Source organism: Lepus europaeus, chromosome 19, assembly GCF_033115175.1.
Source record: "Lepus europaeus isolate LE1 chromosome 19, mLepTim1.pri, whole genome shotgun sequence".
NCBI lineage: Eukaryota > Metazoa > Chordata > Mammalia > Lagomorpha > Leporidae > Lepus > Lepus europaeus.
In genome coordinates, this window is record NC_084845.1 from 17,704,736 (window position 1) to 17,723,560 (window position 18,825).

The window sequence follows — 18,825 nt, forward strand, 5'->3', positions numbered from 1 at the left end:
CCATCTGAAAAGAACTTGTAAGAAGGGCTCAGCTATGGCAGAGACCTATGAACAGGACCCAAGCTAGGGCAGCATCTACGGGGAAGCGAAGAAAAGGCTTGAGAAAATCCAGAGGTGACATCTCAGAAAACCTAAAATAAAAACATGACTTCTAAAAATAAGAACATTACTTTGGACATCAGGGGCCACGATGAGAGCTGGGAACCTTGAGGCTACAGACGGAAGCCCAACTGGTAAGACTGGACTTAGAGATAGAGGGAGCTGTAAGAGGGGTGACATGTAGAGCCTGGAAGAAGCCCTCGCCCAACCACTGTTACTCAAGGAACAAAGAATTCAGTGGCCTCTGTACAAAAATACTTGAAGAAAATATGGGAGCATAATTTGCCTGTTGATGAAAGTTGATGAAGGCTTATTTGAAAAAAATGTTGCCACAAAGGAGATCAAAACTGTTCAAAGTTAACTGACAGGTAGTTAAGTAGGTAGATAGGCATCTAAATAGCTGGACATAGATATAAAGATACTTTTAAAAGTTCATGAAGATGAAATTAAAAGATAAGTATTTGGTGCAAAAAAAATTTGATATTCATGCCTATGTGAGGTATTTTAAAAGTTCATGGAAATGCATATCATGAAAAAACTATGCATTATTTCAAAATATTTTATACCAGCAGAAACATTTTAGAGTCCAGCACCTAGGCATAGCTGGTAAAGCTACCACCTGTGGCACTGGCACCTCATGGGCGTGGTTCAAGTCCCAGCGGCTTCACTTCCAAACCAGCTCTCTGCTAATGTTCCTGGGAAAGCAGCGGAAGATCGTCCAAGTGCTTGGGCCTCTGCACCCACTTGGAAGATCAGGAAGAAGCTCCTGGCTTCAGATCAGCTCAGCTCTGGCTGCTGTGGCCTTTTGGGGAATGAACCAGTGGATGGAAGACTCACTCTCTCTCTCACTCTCTCTCTCTCTCTCTCTCTCACTTTGCCTTTCAAATAAATCTTTTTTAAAAAAAATATTTAAATTCTATTTTCCATAAAGTTTTTTGCAGCACTCTCATAGGTAAAGCTAATGAAGCAGTCAAGGTAGGAAGAAATAACAGGAACCTCAACAACAGATGACCAGACCCAGAAGGATGTGAAATGGAACTGACAGGAAACACAGGAAAGAAATAGGGCAAGAACAACCATTTCAGAAATGAAGGCAAAATGATGAGGCGATATCACAAAAGCACGATAAGGGACTTAGAAATTAGAAATTTCTCTTAGAAATGAAAAAGACAAGAAAGCAGAAATGAAGCTTGATAAAGAATTCAGTAGAGAGTGACAAAGATCCAATATCCCTGTTGTCAGAGTCCCCAAAGGAGAGACAAGAACAATGGCTTAATTCACTCCAAACTGTATTTCATAAAAAAACTTTAAAGTCATAAGTCTGCATAGTGAAGAGGCACCTTGTATCCTAGAACAAACTGACCCGGAATGGAACCCAAACGTTGACCTCAAGACTTGAAGGTATAAAGAAACACCTTGGAGACTCAGGCGAAAGACCAAGGCTCAAGAAAAAGTAAAGCAGCGACACCAAGTGCCAGAAGAGAGTGGCATGCCACCTGCCACCCGTGAGCACCAGGGGAAGAGCCCGAGTGGGGCAAGGATGCTTTGGAACTTCCAGGAGCTCTGGGAGTGTTTTTTCCAGGATCCTCTCCTGAGGATCAGCATCCCGAGTTCAGCCAACCAGGAAATGATTGGGGGAACTGGCAAAATTAACTTGTAGTGAGCAAAGACTTAAAGTAGGGAGGAGGCTGATGGAATGTAAATGTTTTCTGACAATATGGAATTACAGCCCAGGGAAAAGGATGTGAAAAGGGGAAGGAAAGTAGAAAGTGGGGTAAACATGCTGGTTGCTTCATGTGTAGTAACTGCTATGTTTGAAAGAGTCAATATCATTTAGAGCTGAAAATTTAGGGTTTTTTTTTTTTAAAGTATTTTGTTTGTTTTTTAAGATTTATTTTGGAGCTGGCTTTACAGAGAGACAGAGGGAGAGACATAGAGATCTTCCATCCGCTGGTTCACTCCTCAAATGGCCACAATGCCCACGGCAGAGCCATGTTGAAGCCAGGAGCCAGGATCTTCTTCTGGGTCTCCCATGTGGGTGCAGGGGCCCAAGCAACTTGGCCCATCTTCCATTGCTTTCTCAGGCACATTAGCAGGGAGCTGGATCGGAAGTCTAACAGCCACGACTTGAACTGGCACCCGTAAGGGATGCCAGCATCGGAGGCAGTGGCTTTACCTGCTATGCCACAGTTCCAGCCCCCGAAAAATTGGTATTAAGAGCTAAAGCACATGTATGTAGGTGAACAGGGAGGGCAAGAGTGAGAAAAGGTTGTTATAAGCCAGTGTTATTGCTTTTGGTAGGGAACCAATGGATACTGTATAAAGAGAGAGGACTAGGGGCCAGTGATTAATACAACAGTCACTTGAGACACTTGCATTCCAGGTCAGAGTGCCTGGATTCAAGTCCCAGCTCCACTTCCAGTTCCAACTTCCTGCTAAAGTATTCCCTGGAAGGCAGCAGGTGACTGTTCAAGTGATTGGCTCCCTGCCCCCCATGTGGGACACCCAGATTGAGTTCTAGGCTCCTGGCTTTGACCTGGCCCAGCCCTGGCTGTTGTGAATATTTGAGGAGTGTGCAAGCAGATTGAAGAGATTCTCTCTCCGTCCCCGTCTCTCCCTAGTTGTTGCAGAGTGAACGTGCAGATGGAAAATCTCTGTCTCTCCCTCTTTTTCTATTGTTCTGCCTTTTAAATAAATCTTTAAAAGGAAAGTTGAACTCTATTTAAAGATGATGAAAAAGGCCGGCGCCACAGCTCACTAGGCTAATCCTCCGCCTTGCGGTGCCGGCACACCGGGTTCTAGTCCCGGTGGGGGCACCGGATTCTGTCCCGGTTGCCCCTCTTCCAGGCCAGCTCTCTGCTGTGGCCAGGGAGTGCAGTGGAGGATGGCCCAAGTGCTTGGGCCCTGCACCCCATGGGAGACCAGGAGAAGCACCTGGCTCCTGCCATCGGATCAGCGCAGTGCGCCAGCCACAGCGCGCCGGCCTCGGCGGCCATTGGAGGGTGAACCAACGGCAAAAGGAAGACCTTTCTCTCTGTCTCTCTCACTGTCCACTCTGCCTGTCAAAAATAAAAATAAAATAAAAAAATAAAAAAAATAAAAAAATAAAAAGATAATGAAAAAGATAGAAAATATTTCAAATACAAATAATGTAATGGGAAAAATTGCTTGGTGCACTCGTCAGTACCTTAACTCATACAATAAAGTGAAAGAAGGAAACCAGAGTCGAGCTTTTTTGCACTTATTTCCATCACCTGCCTCACAGCAGAGACCCAGTTCCCTGGGCTACTCTGAAGGCTTCTCTGGTACCACAGTGCTGACAAGTGTCAACATTCGTTCTTAAGTTACCCAGTGAGGAGGGGACTAACATTGCCCTGTGTAGGGGGGAAATAAAAAAAAAACCCACAAAAGGAGATTAACCCATAAAAGCATCTAGTTGTTCTGTGGGTGAGATTTTATGATTTTATTTGTAGCATGCATTATAGAACACCTGGTATAATAAAAACCATCATTTTGGTTTTATTGCACCTGAGAGCCTTTCATCACTTTTTATCTTTTGATGACCCAGACATGCCCTCCCCGGGTCAGGTTATCCTGTGCTTCTAAGGGGGCTCTGACATTGCAAGGCACAGGTGGGGGATGAGACCAGAGGGGCATCTCCTGTGGGCATCTCATGCCGTTCTCTCTCCTTCCCCACCACAGGGGTATAAGAAGGAGACAGAGCTGAAGCTGGAAGACATTTGGGAGCTCTTTGCTGGCCAGGCAGCTCAGTATCAGCAGGAGGTACGGCACCTCCACCAGATGCTACGGAACAAGCAGGAGGTCCTGGACGAGGCACTGCAACAGAAAAGGTAGGGCCGCACCAGCCCTGGAGAACACAGGCCTCTACATTTGTGGAGTTTTTGACTGTTTGATGGGATTTTCTGGCAAAACCATCTGGACCTTTTTTGTTTGATTGCTTAATTTTGCTTTTACATCTTAGTTTTATCTAGATTTAATATTTGTCTTGATTTTCATTTACTCCTCATTTTTGTTCTTTTTGAAAGTTCCTTCTATGTGCCGGCGCTGTGGCGCAGTGGGTTAAAAGCCCCGGCCTGCTGCGCCAGCATCCTGTATGGGCGCCAATGCAAGTCCTGGTTGCTCCACTTCTGATCCAGCTCCCTTCTAATGCACCTGGGAAAGTAGTAGAGGATGGCCCAAGTCCTTAGGCCCCTGCACCCACCTGGGAGGCCCAGAAGAAGCTCCTGGCTCCTGGCTTCTGCCTGACCCAACCCCAGTTGTTGCGGCCATTTGGGGAGTGAACCAGCGGTTGGAAGACTTCTCTCTCTGACTCTTCCTCTCTCTCTAATTCTACCTTTCAAATAAATAAAAATAAATCTAAAAGAAATTTTGTTCTTCTAGCGAGCAGTTAGCCTAGCAATTCAGACACCTATTAAGATACCCATCTCTCACAGCAGAGTGCCTGGGTTTCTCTCTAGCTCCAACAGCTTCCTGCTAATGCACACCCCAGGAGGCAGTGGTGATAGCTAACATAGTTGGGTTCCTGCCACCCACATGGGAGCTGTTGTGGGTGTTTGGAGAATGAACCAGTGGATAGGAACTCCATCTGTCTTTTCCTATCGCTTTGCCTTCCAAGTGAATAGGTATATAAATAAATAATTTTAAAAATCCCTGTTATGTGAATTGGACTTCCTAAATAACCCAGTTCTTTAAGTGCCTTTTCCATCCCCTCACCCCTTTTTAAGATTTCTTTATCTGAAAGAACTACAGAGAGGGAGAGACAGACAGAAGCTTTCCATCCGCTGGTTAACTCCCCAAATGGTCACAAGGACCAGGGCTGGGCCAGACCAAAGCCAGGAGCCAGGATCTTCTCCTGGTCTCCCATGTGGGTGCAGGGGCCCAAGCACTTGGGCCTTCCTCCACTGCTTTCCCAGGAGCATTAGTAGGGAGCTGGATCAGAAGTGGAGCAGCCAGGGCTTGAACCAGTGCCCATATGAGATGGCAGCACTGCAAACAGCAGCTTAACACATTGTACCACAGCACTAGCCCCTCCTTTTTTTCTGCCTCTTCGATATTTTTGCTTTATTTCATTTTCTTGGGAGATTTTATTAGTTTTTGATTAAATGTTTTAATTTCTGGAAACTTTAAAATATTGGATCATTCCCTTTTAGTAAGATCATAACTCTAAGATAATGGATGCAGTATGTTTCCTGTGGCTGTCAGTTATTACATCACTCACACCTTTTTCCTGCAACCATCTGATAAACTATTGTCTTTTTTGTTTTTTTAAAGATTTATTAACTAATTTGAAAGGCAGAGTTACAAAGAGAGAGAGAGAAGTCTTCCATCCATTGGTTCACCACCCAAATGACCACAGTGGCTAGAGCTGGGCCAAGCCGAAGCAAGGAGCCAGGAGCTTCTTCCTGGTCTCCCACGCGGGTGCAGAGCCCCAAAGACTTGGGCTATCTTTTACTGCATTCCCAAGGCCATAGAAGAGAGCTGGATCAGAAGTGGAGCAGCGAAGACTCAAACCTGTGCCCATATGGGATAGCGACATGGCAGGCGGAGGTTTTACCCACTATGCCACAGCACCAGCCTCTTGTCTGTGTTTTAAAAACACCAGGACTGGGTTGAGTGGCACAGTGGCTTAAGCTGCCACTTGGGATGCCCATATCTCATATTAGAGTGCTGGTTTGAGTCCTCGCTACTTTGCCTACAGACCAGTTCCCTGCTAATATGCGTGGGAAGCAGTGGTTGGTAGCTCAAGTACTTGAGTTCTTACCACCCATGTGGGACACCTGTATTGAATTCCTGGCTCCTGGCTTCAGCCTGGCCCAGTCCTAGCTGTTGTGGGCATTTGGGTAGTGAACCAGTAGATGGAAAATCACTCAATCACTCTCTCTGTCTCTGTTTCTCTCTTACTGACTCTGCCTTTCAAATAAATAAATCTTTAAATAAAAAACAAACCTGCTAGAGACTATCATAACCTTTGTGAAGATGAACTTGGGAGTCCCCTCCCAAGTTCCCTTGGGTGTTGGTTTCACACCCAAGTTGATCTGCGCATAACGGCTGTGTTGTCGTTGACAGGATGGGATGTAAACTGATGCATGCAGAGGTGTGGTAATCGTTTTTGGATGTGGTTTTAAAATACGGTCAGCATATCTGATGCCATGCAGAATACAGGTATCTGCTTATATTACCCGTGAGGCAGATTCTTCTTAATGGCAGGCAACACAATGCCTGACATCTATCCAACACGATCCTCTGGCAGAAGGTCATACCACCAACAAAGTCACTTTGCACAGAGTTGAGCTAATACCAGTTTCCTTCCAAATGGAAGGTTTAGAACTACATTAACAAAATAGACATTTATTTACTTTGTTTTTCCTTTTTTTTTTTTTCTGTTCTCTAATGGTTTGAAAGTTTGATGTTCTGTTTCTCTTTTAGTGGTTACACTTGAAATTTCCACCACGAATACTTGTATTTTTAAAACTCTAAATTCAATTAGCATCTCTGCATTTCCCTCCCCAAATGCAAGATTAATACTTGAACCTAAAGAAAAGAAAAGGGGGAATGTGCTGTGGCATAGTGGGTAAAGCCACAGCCTGCAGTGCCAGCATCCTGTATGGCACTGGTTCGAGTCCCAGCTGCTCAATTTCCAATCCACCTCCCTGCTAATGTGCCTGGGAAAGCAGCGAAAGATGGCCCAAGTGCTTAGGCCCTTGCATCTACATGGGAGACCTGGAAGAAGCTCCTGGCTTTAGCCTGACCCAGCCCTGGCTGTTGCAGCCATCTGGGGAGTGAACCAGCGAATGAAAGATCTCTCTATCTCTCTCCCTCTCTTTATCTCTCTGTAACTCTGCCTTTCAAATAAATAAAATCTTTAAAAAACAAAACAAAACAGTTGAGGCTAATGTTTTCCCACTGTCTATACTGTTGTTGTCTAATGTCATTACAGCTAGTTATAGATACATGAAAGTGAGAAAGAAAAGTCTGGGTGGCAGAGGCCCAAGCACTTGGGCTGCAGGGTCTTAGTCTACCCGTATGAGGATGGACTGGGTCCGAGGAAAGGTAAGTGTGCCGCTCGCCCGTTCCCCAGCCTCCCTTGTTCCTGGAGACAGACAGATGCAGCGGGGGAGTCGAGTCAAGCAAGAACCCATTTATTTCGCGCGTAACAAAGCCTTTTAAAGCACAAAACTGCAGAGTCACTGGGGCAGGGCATAAGGACCGACCAATCACTTAACAGGTCATTTTACAGGGCAATTCTTAAGGACTAGCCATATGTCTTTATATTCGTCATTAGTTGTTGCCACTTCCCCTGATGTTGCATAGCCAATTACAAGTTTGAGTTCCGCCCACCTTACTTGCTTTGTGCGCCACCTTTGAATTACCTCATGTACCTAATTTCCTCGCATTGGGCCATCTTCCAGTGCTTTCCCAGGACATTAGCAAAGAGCTAGATCAGAAGTGGAGCAGCCAGGACTCAAACTGGCGCCCATATACGATGCCACCACTGCAAGCATCAGATTAACCTGCTGTGCCACAGCACCAGCCCTTTTAAATATGATACTACAACTTGTATTTCTAACGGTCCACTCGTTTGGCCTTTGGTTTGACTGGGGATCAAAGCCAGTTTGCTCTTCTAAGGTTTAATTTATCCTGCTGCCTGACCCTATCCCTTCTAATCCCCTCCCTGGCCCTCTCCTATTCTCACCTTGTCCAGTAGAGCCCTAGTTCTAACATTCAGTATATCATCTATTTGACATCCCAACTAACAGTTAGGAGTAGGCTATCAATATTTCATGTGGCAAGAAGAGCCACAGTCATTTTGTCTTTACACTTTAGATGTTGAAATTTTCCATGGAATTCAGTCACATCTAGATAAATGCGAGCCTTTCCTTTTATTAGCATTATTCTCAATGTCTAAAAATGGGTTGCTTCCATAGAATGTGTCTGGACCAAATTCACCCTTGTCTGTACTATGCATATTTGGAATTTTTTTTTTTTTTTTTTGACAGGCAGAGTGGACAGTGAGAGAGAGAGAGAGACAGAGAGAAAGGTCTTCCTTTACCATTGGTTCACCCTCCAATGGCCGCTGTGGCTGGCGCACTGCGGCCAGCGCACCGCGCTGATCTGAAGCTGGGAGCCAGGTGCTTCTCCTGGTCTCCCATGGGGTGCGGGGCCCAAGGACTTGGGCCATCCTCCACTGCACTCCCGGGCCACAGCAGAGAGCTGGCGTGGAAGAGGGGCAACCAGGACAGAATCCGGTGCCCCAACTGGGACTAGAACCTGGTGTGCCGGTGCTGCAAGGCGGAGGATTAGCCTATTGAGCCGCGGCGCCGGCCTGGAATAATTTTTTTTAAAGATTTATTTATTTATTTGAAAGAGTTATACAGAGAGAAGGAGAGGCAGAGAGAGAGAGGTCTTCCATCCGCTCGTTCACTCCCCAGATGGCTGTATTGGCCGGAGCTACACCGATCCAAAGTCAGGAGCCAGCAGCTTCTTCCTGGTCTCCCATGTGGGTGCAGGGGCCCAAGGACTTGGGCCATCTTGCTGCTTTCCCAGGCCATAGCAGAGAGCTGGATCGGAAGTGAAGCAGCCGGGACTCCAACCGGTGCCCATATGGGATGCCAGTACTGCAGGCAGTTTAATAATGTATTAATCTTATGTTTTTCTGAACTATATTCTAGATCATTTCTTCTGCTCAATATTCTAGTGTACTAATTCTCTCTTTAGCTGTGTTCAATGTCCTCTTTAATCTAGTCATTGAATTTTTTTCCTGATTGTCTCAAAAATGCCTTTACCCTTGATTAGGTAATCAGAGTCTGGGAATGCTCAATCATAAAGAACAGTGTAGACTGACACTCTAGATCCATTTGAGAACAGACCCAGTGGGGACTGTCTCTGGGAGACCCTTAGCATCTTAGAGCAGCTTTCTTTTGAATCTCAGAGATCTTCTATGTATACATCCTTCACATGCCTCCACTCACCTGCCTGGTTCTGTGACATGTTCTAGGAAGCATTTCTAAGAAGAAGAGAAATGTGGGGCTGAGTCAGTCCCGAGAATTTATGTCACTCAGAATCTACTCCCTTCTACAAACATCTGGGTTTGGCGCATTGGCTCTTGTCATCACACAATACTGACATTTTGTTTGACTGTCTCTTTGGTTTCAGTTTAGTTTTTATTTTTTTTTTTCTGCCCTTAAAGATTTCCTGTTCTTTGAGTTCATACATTTAAATATGATTGCTGTGCTTTATCAAGTAGTTGGGTAATTTGTGCCAGGAACCCAAGTCTGAGGATTTCTTAGAGATAGTCTAATTAAATTGTGCCCAGCACTCAGTGGGCATCATGGACCTTGGAAGGAAGCAACAGTCGACAAGAAAAATGACTCTGGACAAGTGGGCGTGTCACTGTCTTCCCTGAACCTCGTTGCCCTGCCCACTAAATAGTACTGCCACGTTTCCCTGCTAGGCCAGAGCAGCCTGGCAGTGTTTGTGGAGTGACCTCTCTACCCCACCACCCAGGCGAGGCCTGCTCCTCCTCCCCCGCAGAGGCTTGCTTTCTCACTGCCCTGAGAAGCGCAGGCTGGTAGCCTGGTCTGTTTTCTGAGTGGCCCACAGCCCTGGGAGGACGTGGATACCTTTGCCAGGCCCTAACTTGGCGCCTGGTGGCTCAGGAAAGAACTGCTTTGCTGCCCTTATTTCTCACAAGCCTTGGCTTCCTCTGGGCACAGGGTCCAGGCTGGGGGTCTCTGTGTCCTCAGTGGTGAGTCCCACTCCTCAAACCCCTCCCCCTGTTGTCCCCTAACTTGCTGTTCATGTGTGGGCCCATCAAGACTTTGTGGATGGATCCCTGGGAAAAGTCCCTGAGTGCTGACCAGATCACCTGGGGAGGACCTGTGCCGGGTGGGTACCTTCAGCCAGGCCAAGGTGCTGTGGCTTCTGGCTGGCTTAGATCCACCCACAGTTACCATATTTTATGATTATACATGCACCTGTTAATTCTTCAAATTGACGTTGATGCCAGAGTAAGGAAAAGGCTGGGCTGATAGTATGGAGCAGCAGATTAAGTTGTCCCTTGGAACACCCACATCCCAGATCAGAATGCTTGTTTGAGTCCACCCTGCTCTGCTTCCCATCACCTTCCTGCTGGTGCTTCCTGAGAGACACAAGTATTTGGGCTCCTGCCACTCACATGGGATAGCCGGATGGAGTTCCAGGGTTCTGACTTCAGCCTGACCCAGCCCTGGGTATTGTTGGCATTTGGGGAGTGAACCAGCAGATGGGAGATATTTCTCTCTCTCTCTCCTTCTCTCTCCCTCTCTCCCCCCCTCTCTCCCTCTCTCTCCCTCTCCTCCCTCTCTCCCTTTCTTGCCCTGCCCTTCAAGTGGATTAAAATAAATAAACAAAATGTTTAATTTTTTTTAAATTGGCAAAACTTAAAGAGGGAGAAGTAAGAAATCCCTTTTTGTTTTTCCTGTTGCCGGGTCTGGGTGCCTCATTCACACTGGAGTCTGCTGCTTCAGAGCCCGAGCACAGGGGCCTTTGTTCTCTGACACCAAGCATTCTTTCTTTTTCTTTTCTTATGAAAGGTTTATCTATTTGTTTATTTATAGAGTTAGCCACAGACAGGGAGACACAGAGAGATCTTCCATTTTCCGCTTCATTGCCCAGGTGACAGCAGCCAGGGCTGGGCCAGGCCGAAGCCAGGAGCCATCCTCCACTGCTTTTTTCCCAGGCCATTAGCAGGGAGCTGGACCAGAAGTGGAGCAGCTGGGACTCAAACCAGTGTCCATATGGGATGCTGGCACTAGCAGGTGGCGGCTTTACCCACTGCACCACAGCGCCAAGCCCTCAACCAAGTTCTTCTACTCAGGATTCATAGAGCTCCATAAATATGTTTTAGTTTCTTCATTGCTTTTAATTTGAAAGGCAGAGAGCCAGAGAATCTTCCATCTGAAGGCCGGAACAAGCAGGCTGGGCCGGGCTGAAGGCAGGCCAGGCGCTCCTGGGGGCAGGGAGCCGACTCCTCGGGTCATCACCGCTGCTTCCCAGGATCCGCAGCGGAGCCGGGACTTGAGCTCGGACTCCCAGTATGTGATAAAAACCTCCCCTAAGCAGCAAGTGAATTCTGCACCAAGCGCTCACCACATCCGTATGTTTTAAACTGTGCTCTTCTCCTTTGTTTTGTTTCTTTCTCTCAGAAAAATGGAAGGTGAACTTCAGGTTGTTTGGGAGTCCACCTCCAAGGAAAACCAAAGAATCCGCGGCCTTCTGCAGGCCACACCGGGGAGGACAGGCACGTGGGACAGCAGCAGACCTCCGGAGGACGCCTGCCTCAGTGGCATCACTCAGGGAGACATGTTGGATGGCTTCTGTGACCTGACGCCTCCTTCCACCGCCCACCAGAGTCTGTCAGAGCCCATTGACTAGGCCCAGAGCCTGACAGCCATGCCCTGCACCAGCCAGGAAGGGCGCCCAGTCCCCAGCAGGAGAGGCAGCCACTGCCAGGAAGATGCAGGGCACTGCTGGGGGCATGAAGAGAAGATATTCCAGGACGTTAGTCTGTTTTTAACATTTTACTTTATTTTAATAATACTGCTGAAAATTTACCGCCTCTCTCCTTTTTGTAACTGCCGAAATATTTCTTTTGTCAGTGTTGCCACCAAGACCAGCTGGCTGTATGGTACCCGTTGCTCAGGTTAGCTGGTGGCCTGCTGTGCTGGCCTTCCTCCCAGCTCTTGATCTACAGCCGGGGAAGGCCTGGAGGGCCGGAGGGGCGGGCCGAGCAGTCGTGCTGTGTGTCTGATGGGTGGATGTGAGGACAGGCCCCATGGGGAAGCAGCAGTCACGGCAGCCGGGTGCGCACTGAGGGTTGTGTCTTGTTGTTCAGTGGAATAACAAGCTCTAGTCCTGGGTAAGTCGTACAAAACCTGTTCTGTCCTCTCTCCCAGCCCATTTATCCTGGGCCACAGAGGGCCCCACCCCTTTGATGAGAGCCTGACTTTGAGCAACAGGGTGGAATCCCCACCCCCCACCTGGAAAGATGCCAGAGGGCCATGGCACTGTCCCACTGTGTGCCGTATGTGCCACCCCCATGGAGGATGACCTCCACCTTGCAGACCCACACACTGGGCCTTCCTGTGGGGACATGCCAGCTCTTGAGGGCCACTCGCCCCAAGCATGCACAGGGCCCTAAGCTATGGGGTGAAGGGGCAGGTGCTAGGACATGTCCTTCCCCAGTCCCCTTGCAGGCAAGTGCTGAGCCGTGAAGTAGGCCCCAGCGCAGGTTTTTGGTTTGTGAACAGAAGTTATGCACGTGGGTAGCCATACAGAACACCATAGCTCTTTCCATTTTTTAAGCCTGTTCACCAGGTAAACCATTCTCATTTAATTTTCTCTTAGAAAGGATGGAAAGACTCAACAGGATTCCCAGCGGAGCATCATCTCCCCAGGAGATGGCATTGTAAGTAACCTGGGTGCTACTTCACAGATGTGCACCCACCACCCAGTAACCTGTAGCCCAGCTGACCAGTGGCATGGCCAGGGCTGGCTTGTCAGAGGAAACGCTGCCGTTGTCATTCCCTGGAGAGAAATCATTCCCTACTTTTGACACCCCATCTTTGCCCGCCTTTTATGGGAGCATTTTATTCCCTTGAGAAGTGAGGTCTTAGATTCTGCGTTAAGTCGACCATACATTACAGATGTACTTTCCCAGTTTGGTGCCCCCACCCAGGGCAGGGGTGGGGGTCACAGAGCACTGGGCCTCTGCCCAGCTTCCTGCTGGATGCTACAGGGAACAGGCAGATGGGCTGAGAGCCCAGGGTGAGAGCAGGGCGAAGGAGGCAAGGCCTAGAGAGACAAGACAGCTGCGAGGCACGGAGCGTGCTCGAGGCGCCAGGGAGGGACCGAGGCCGCTAGGTTGCTTCCTGGAGGACTGGGTAAACCGTGGACGTGGCAGAATATGCAGGGCTTGGGGAGCTGGAGAAACGCAGGAACGGGGAGTGTCAGCAGACGCGAGACCTCAAGAGGAGCAGGGGGTTTGGGGCCGGAGGCTGAGGGGAAATGAGGCCAGGCGGGCTTGGGGGAGCTGGGCCTGCCGGGAGGGCTCTGTCCATCTCTGCTGCGAGTCTCCAGGAGGGAGGCTGCCTAGTGTTGAGGGAAACAGGAATATTTTGGAAATGTGCAGTGGGTGCTCACAACAATGTCTGGAGAAGGACACAAACCAGGATCTGGCGGGGGGTGATGCTGTCAGCCTTCCCCTCACTTCTCCACTCAGGATGCAGAGGCCTGGCAGAGGGAGTCCCCTCGGCTGAGCTGGAGTCCTGAGCCCTCCACTGCGGCTGGAGACCCAGGATCCTTTGGTCAGCAGCCCTCCAGAGTCCCGTAAGGAAGGGTGGTGTGCCAGGCAGACGGAAGGCGGATGACCAAAAATGCGAGTCGTTTTTTCTTTAAATATTTATCTGAAATTGAAAGAGATCTCCTATCTGGAACAGCCGGACCTGGGGCAGACCAAAGCCAGGAGTTAGGAGCTCAGTCCAGGTCTTCCATGTGGATGGCAGGAAGCCAAGTACTGGAGCCACCACCTGCCACCTCCCAGGGTGTGCGTTAGCAGGAAGCTGGAATCGGGATCAGAGCTGGAACAGAAGCCCACGTACTCTGATACAGAACACAGGTATCCCGAGTGATGTCTTAGCTGTTGTGCCAGACAACCCCCAAATGATAACTTGTTTTTAAAATCTTTTGATTACATAGAATTCTCTTTGACCTCACCAGCTAACAGCCTTTCCCCACGGTGACCATGGAATCAGGAGATCAGGAGTAATGACTATGACCAGTGAGGAGGTGTGGGGTTAGGGAGCAGGACAGGAAATCATGTTGTAGGGGAAAACGAGAAAATTCCAAGAAAGAGCACTGATTTTCCCAAGGAGATTAGCCACTAAAAAAAAAAAAAAAAAAAAAAAAAAAATTACTTGGAACACATGAAAATGTCTGACAAAGTCCTAAGGCAGCCTTGCGCCCTGCCAGTGGTTCCTGGAGTGATACATAGATGGTTCCCAGATAAGAGTTTCAGATTCCTGTTCTTCCTGGTAATTGTTTTATGGTATGACTATCAGTCCTTGATATTGAAAGACTTTGCACATTCCATAGCCTTGACACAAGTTCCTCTGGTTGGAAATTAGCAGGTCAGTGAGCATCTGTCATTCCTGTCACAGCTGTCTATCAGACCTCCCCAAGATCCCAAACTACTGCCAGCATCAGTAGAAAGGAATATAGGGCCCAGCAAATTCAGACGCAAGACATTGGAAGAACATTTGAAAACTTCAGGCAGGACTGGAGCACCAGCCTGGTAAGTGGTAAGGGAGGATCCGGCCCCTGGCTGAACGTCGGCCAAAGACCCTGCCTCTGTCTCAGGAGAGGGAGCCAGAGAATAAGACGCCCAGAGACTGCAGGAGGAGGCACGCTGCCAGCGTAAACACGTTTTTAAAAACCATGACAGGAAGAGGGGACCTGATACAAGCCGAAGAGAAGAAAAAACGCAGGTGGCGTCAGCATCAGCAAACTGGGAGTGTCTTTGCAATTGGAAAAAGCAGTTTCAAAGTGAAGGTCAAAAGCTTTAGCAGAGTCTTAGGAAATAACAGAGTTGAAGGAGGCTTCCTAGGAGGTTAACTAGAAAAAGAGACTGACTGCAGGGAGGCAAACTTCAGGCCCAGAAGCACAAAGCTCCTATGCCTAATGGGAGAACATCTCTGGTTTTTGAATCAAATACCTGGTATTTGCCGTAAGGGAAAAAAAAAAAGCACATGACAATTGGTTGAATGTTTGCTCTGTTGGGTTGGAAGTTGGGTGAGAGACACAGCTTTATTTTTTATAATACAGTGAATTATTTTATTTTATTTTTATTTTTTAAGATCTATTGGTTTGAAAGGCAGAGTTATGGAGAGGCAGAGAGGTCTTCCATCCCAGCAGATGGAATGACCAGAGCTGGGCCGATCCGAAGCCAGGAGCTTCTTCCGGGTGTCCCCAATGCAGAGGCCCAAGGACTTGGGCCATCTTCCACTGTTTTCCCAGGCCATGGCAAAGAACTGGATAGGAAGTGGAGCAGCCAGGACTTGAATCGGTACCCATATGGGATACTGGCATTACAGGCGGTAGCTTGAACACTACAGGTGTACCTACTACAGGTGTAGCTTTACCCACTACACCACAGTGCCGGCCCCCAAGAGACACAGCTTTAGAAAATGCTCACATGGGCCTCAAATGAATTGACGCAGAGATCTCTGACTTGACAAAGGACCCTCATGCCCAGGTGTGGCAAACCAGTGCCTGTCCCTAGAAGCCCAGCAGCTCCTCTGCACTCATAAAAGGCTGAAGTCCAATGGGAAACCTGCAGCCCTTCCCAAGGGCCCTGGGTGGGGGAGGGTGGAGGCGTATGCCATCCCTGACCCTTCTTTACAGATTCAGAGCCTGAGGCCCTGGGGCTGGTGGGTGGGGTTGTGAGGCTGTCTGGCTCCACCCTGACCTGGTATCTGACCCATGGGGGGACATCCTTGACCGAGGGAGCACTCTGTAGTGTTTTGCAAATACAGATGGGCCGGACGCTCTGATGGACATGCTGCTGTGGTAGGACATACTTCCGGGGCCACCCCCAACAAGCCTGGGGCAGCTGAGGAGCCTTGGCCCTCCTAAGGGAAGGGGACAAGCTTCTCAGGCCCCTCCGGAAGAGAACAGGCCTGGCTGCCCCAAAGTGAGCCTGGCCAGGCCCTGCCTGGGTGACCTTTGTGCCCATCCTGCTATCAGGGAGTTTTGACTGAAGATAACAGTGACAATGCCCTGGCTCCCACACTTGATGCTGAGCCTCTGCTGTTCCCTCCTGTCTCGCTGATAAGGAGCTTCTTCCCAGAGACTGGCCTTGCCTGCCAGTAGGGTTTACAGCAGCTGCCAAGGTCCACCCATGACCTCCGTCCCCTTCCCAGGGGAGCCAGACTCAAATGCACGTCCCATGTCAAGAGTCCGAGTTCTGTGGCCTCAGTTTCCCCATCAGGCAAATGAGATTGTGGGACTGGTGCCCTTTGGGACCCCCTTTGCGTCTGTCGTCCACTGAGCAGGGGTCTGACCTGTGTGAACGGCCCCAGTGCCAGCCCTGATGGGCACTGTGCAGAGCTGTGTAGAGCAGCCGGCCCCAGGCCTCCCCGCAAGGCCCCACTGGGGTTCCAGGTGGCACCACAACCAGTCCTGGCAGCGGTGAGCAGGACGCCCTTGCCCACCCTCCACCTGCTCAGAACCACAGGGGACGTGGGAGGATCCTGGGCGGGGAAGAAGCCGTAGCTAAGTTACAGACACAGCAGTTCTTGTGGGCCCTGCTTGGCTCCAATGGGGAACACAGCCTGTTAGGGTAACAAAAGAGTTGGTTGCAAAGCTTATCTCTTCTGATTCACAAATAAGAGCAGGATTTCTGCTCTATGGAGAGAGTTCTGCAACTGATGCAGGAGAATCTGGTTTTAAGAAAAATGGAGTGAAAAGTAAACAAAACATCTGGATGGCAGGGGGGGTGGGGAGTGGGGTGGGATTTCCTGACTCTCACCTTTTAAGCTGCTTTCTAAGGGGGAACAAAGGTGTTTAATAATTACCGTGGAGTTTAATAATTACCATGGCTGACCTCTGTACCTGCTGGCTTCCTTCACTCCCAGGCACAAGACATGGCCATTCCTAGGGCTCAGCTGTGCAGACACGGGCAGTTAGCCGGGTCGGCAGGTCCTTTGGCACGGCAAGGTCAAGGAGGAAGGTAAGGCCAGCGGGGTGACGGGAGGGCTTGCCGCCGTCCTGCAGGGGCCTGGAAAGAGGATTCACCGACATGACCATCACCTAGTTCAGCCTGGAACCGGTTTTCTCAGTAGAATTTTTCATGCATTGCATCAGTGAACTTGTGTGTTATCCCACAAGGGGTACCTTAGTCTTGCAAAGGAGTTGTAAAAGGGAAAAAAAAAATTCCTGCATTGGACTTGATTCTGCTAAGGGTAGTCCAGTGTGCGTTAAGCCAGTTTGACTTTGGAAACAGCCATGTTGGCCCCTGGAGGAAGCATCCTTTCCAAGGGCGTCACAGCTGAGGACTGGGAGCGACAGCAAAGGCAACTCAGGTGCAACACAAGCCCTGGAGCTTGGGGATGGACCCTGGAGGCAGGTTCCACCCCACCCCACCCCCTGCGTGAACAATCCAGGGGAACTTCAAAAACCTCATGGAAAAAATCAAATGAAAAGACAGGTTACTTGGATGCCAGAAAACCTTGAAATCCGAGCATAGCTTTTCCTTTACTATGCATTTTCAAGAGCCCTGTATAAACTTTTCATTCTATTTCCCATAAATCTTTTGAAGCAGCTTTGTACTCACGGCATATTGTTCCTTGGGACTAAGCCTAAGAGGCTGACAATGGCACCTTGCTTTTAAATACACTGGCTGTATCTGGAGTCCCAGACCCTTGAGCAAGGCAGGGCCCTGACGGGGCTGCCGTCTGTGTCTGGTCCGCTTGGCGGGATCCAGACCCCACCTGTGCTTTATTTGCAGCCTCCTGGAGCTAGCGGGAGGGAGGAATGGGGGAGACGGTCCCGAGAAGACGGCGAGAAGATGAAAAGTCCATCCAGAGCGACGAACCCAAGACCACAAGCCTCCAAAAGGAGGTGAGGTGGTCTCGCCCCCGGCTGGTCCTCCCAGGCCTGGGGTGTCTGGAGGAGGGGCAGGGGCAGGAGGGTCCCCGGTGGTGCCTAGGGTGAGCCGATGGTGTGGTTTCCTTCGTCAGCCACATCTCTAGCGAGCAATCCTCCCCACACTTCTGTGTCCCTCTTTCCCTCCCACCCTGGACTCGGCATAGTCTCTTGAACTTCACACAGGCAGACATGACGTTCATGTGTGTGTTTCTGCCTGCTGGCCCAGCATGTGGAAGGCCTGCACTTGGTCAGAGAGGGCCTGGTGATGGTTGGGGTCTCCGCTGGGGCACCTTGGCCACGCACCTGTCCTCACAGGTGTGAGTCTCTTCAGCAGTAGCCACTTCTCTCTTCGTGGGGCTCAACAGGGATAAACAGGCGGGGCTGCGGTGTGGCAGGGAGCTGGGGCTGGTCCGGGCCTGGAAGGAGGGGCGCTTTCAGAGTGGAGTGGGAGCAGGAAGGGGCCCGGGGCTCCACGCTGTGCCAGTCCGCGCTGTATGGGAACATCAGGGGCCAGACACGGGAGGACAGGGAGGCTCCTGGCTCACAGGACGAGGGGAGCAGGGCCCCAGAGTGTTCTCAGAACAAGGGCAGGCTCAGGGAAGGCCTCAAGGGCAGGATAGGCGGTGGAGGTCTGGGCGGGGGTGCCTGGCAGTGTCAGGGACAGAGGAAGGGGTTCACCAAGACTCAGCGGCTTGGCCTGACTGCTTGTCCTGGGGTCCTGGGCGACGGGGCAGCAGCACCCGCCCTGCCGCCGCCAGTCTCAGGCCTGCTTCCAGTGATGGTGTCTGGGAGCCATGGTGGCCTTGCAGCAGGGCACAGCTGAGCAAATCCGCAGCCTGTCCCAGACTCAGGCGGCTCCAGAGCTTGGTAACTCAGAACCAGCATCCGTGGGCCAGAGGGAGGATTTGGGACAGACATTTGTAAGCCAAACCTTGGCCTCTTAGGAGGGCCCAGGAGAGGACAGCTCAGAGGGACCCCTGCTCAGGTGTGCCAGGTGTGCTCAGGCGTGGCCAGCCTGCAGTC

General features: G+C 49.9%; 2 protein-coding genes across 8 annotated transcripts in view; both read left to right on the forward strand.

The window, feature by feature from the left end:
- CEP89 (centrosomal protein 89) overlaps positions 1–11,722 on the forward strand; it is an 85,230-nt gene extending 73,508 nt beyond the window's left edge. Inside the window, exons 18-19 of the mRNA XM_062176150.1 lie at positions 3,802–3,950; positions 11,304–11,722. Of these exons, the coding sequence (XP_062032134.1) occupies positions 3,802–3,950; positions 11,304–11,532 (378 nt within the window). The 3' untranslated portion in view covers positions 11,533–11,722. The remainder of the gene's footprint in view (positions 1–3,801; positions 3,951–11,303) is intronic.
- SLC7A9 (solute carrier family 7 member 9) overlaps positions 11,576–18,825 on the forward strand; it is a 30,411-nt gene continuing 23,161 nt past the window's right edge. The window contains exons 1-5 of one of the 7 annotated variants that reach the window (XM_062176144.1): positions 11,576–11,658; positions 11,757–11,800; positions 12,505–12,565; positions 16,791–16,885; positions 17,663–17,775. In XM_062176144.1, coding sequence (XP_062032128.1) covers positions 17,689–17,775 — 87 coding nt within the window. In that variant the 5' untranslated portion in view covers positions 11,576–11,658; positions 11,757–11,800; positions 12,505–12,565; positions 16,791–16,885; positions 17,663–17,688. Of the gene's footprint in view, positions 11,659–11,756; positions 11,801–12,504; positions 12,566–13,209; positions 13,486–13,595; positions 13,775–14,108; positions 14,450–16,790; positions 16,886–17,662; positions 17,776–18,825 lie in introns of those variants that run through there. The other 6 variants (XM_062176146.1, XM_062176147.1, XM_062176149.1 and 3 more) reach the window with 6 other exon arrangements.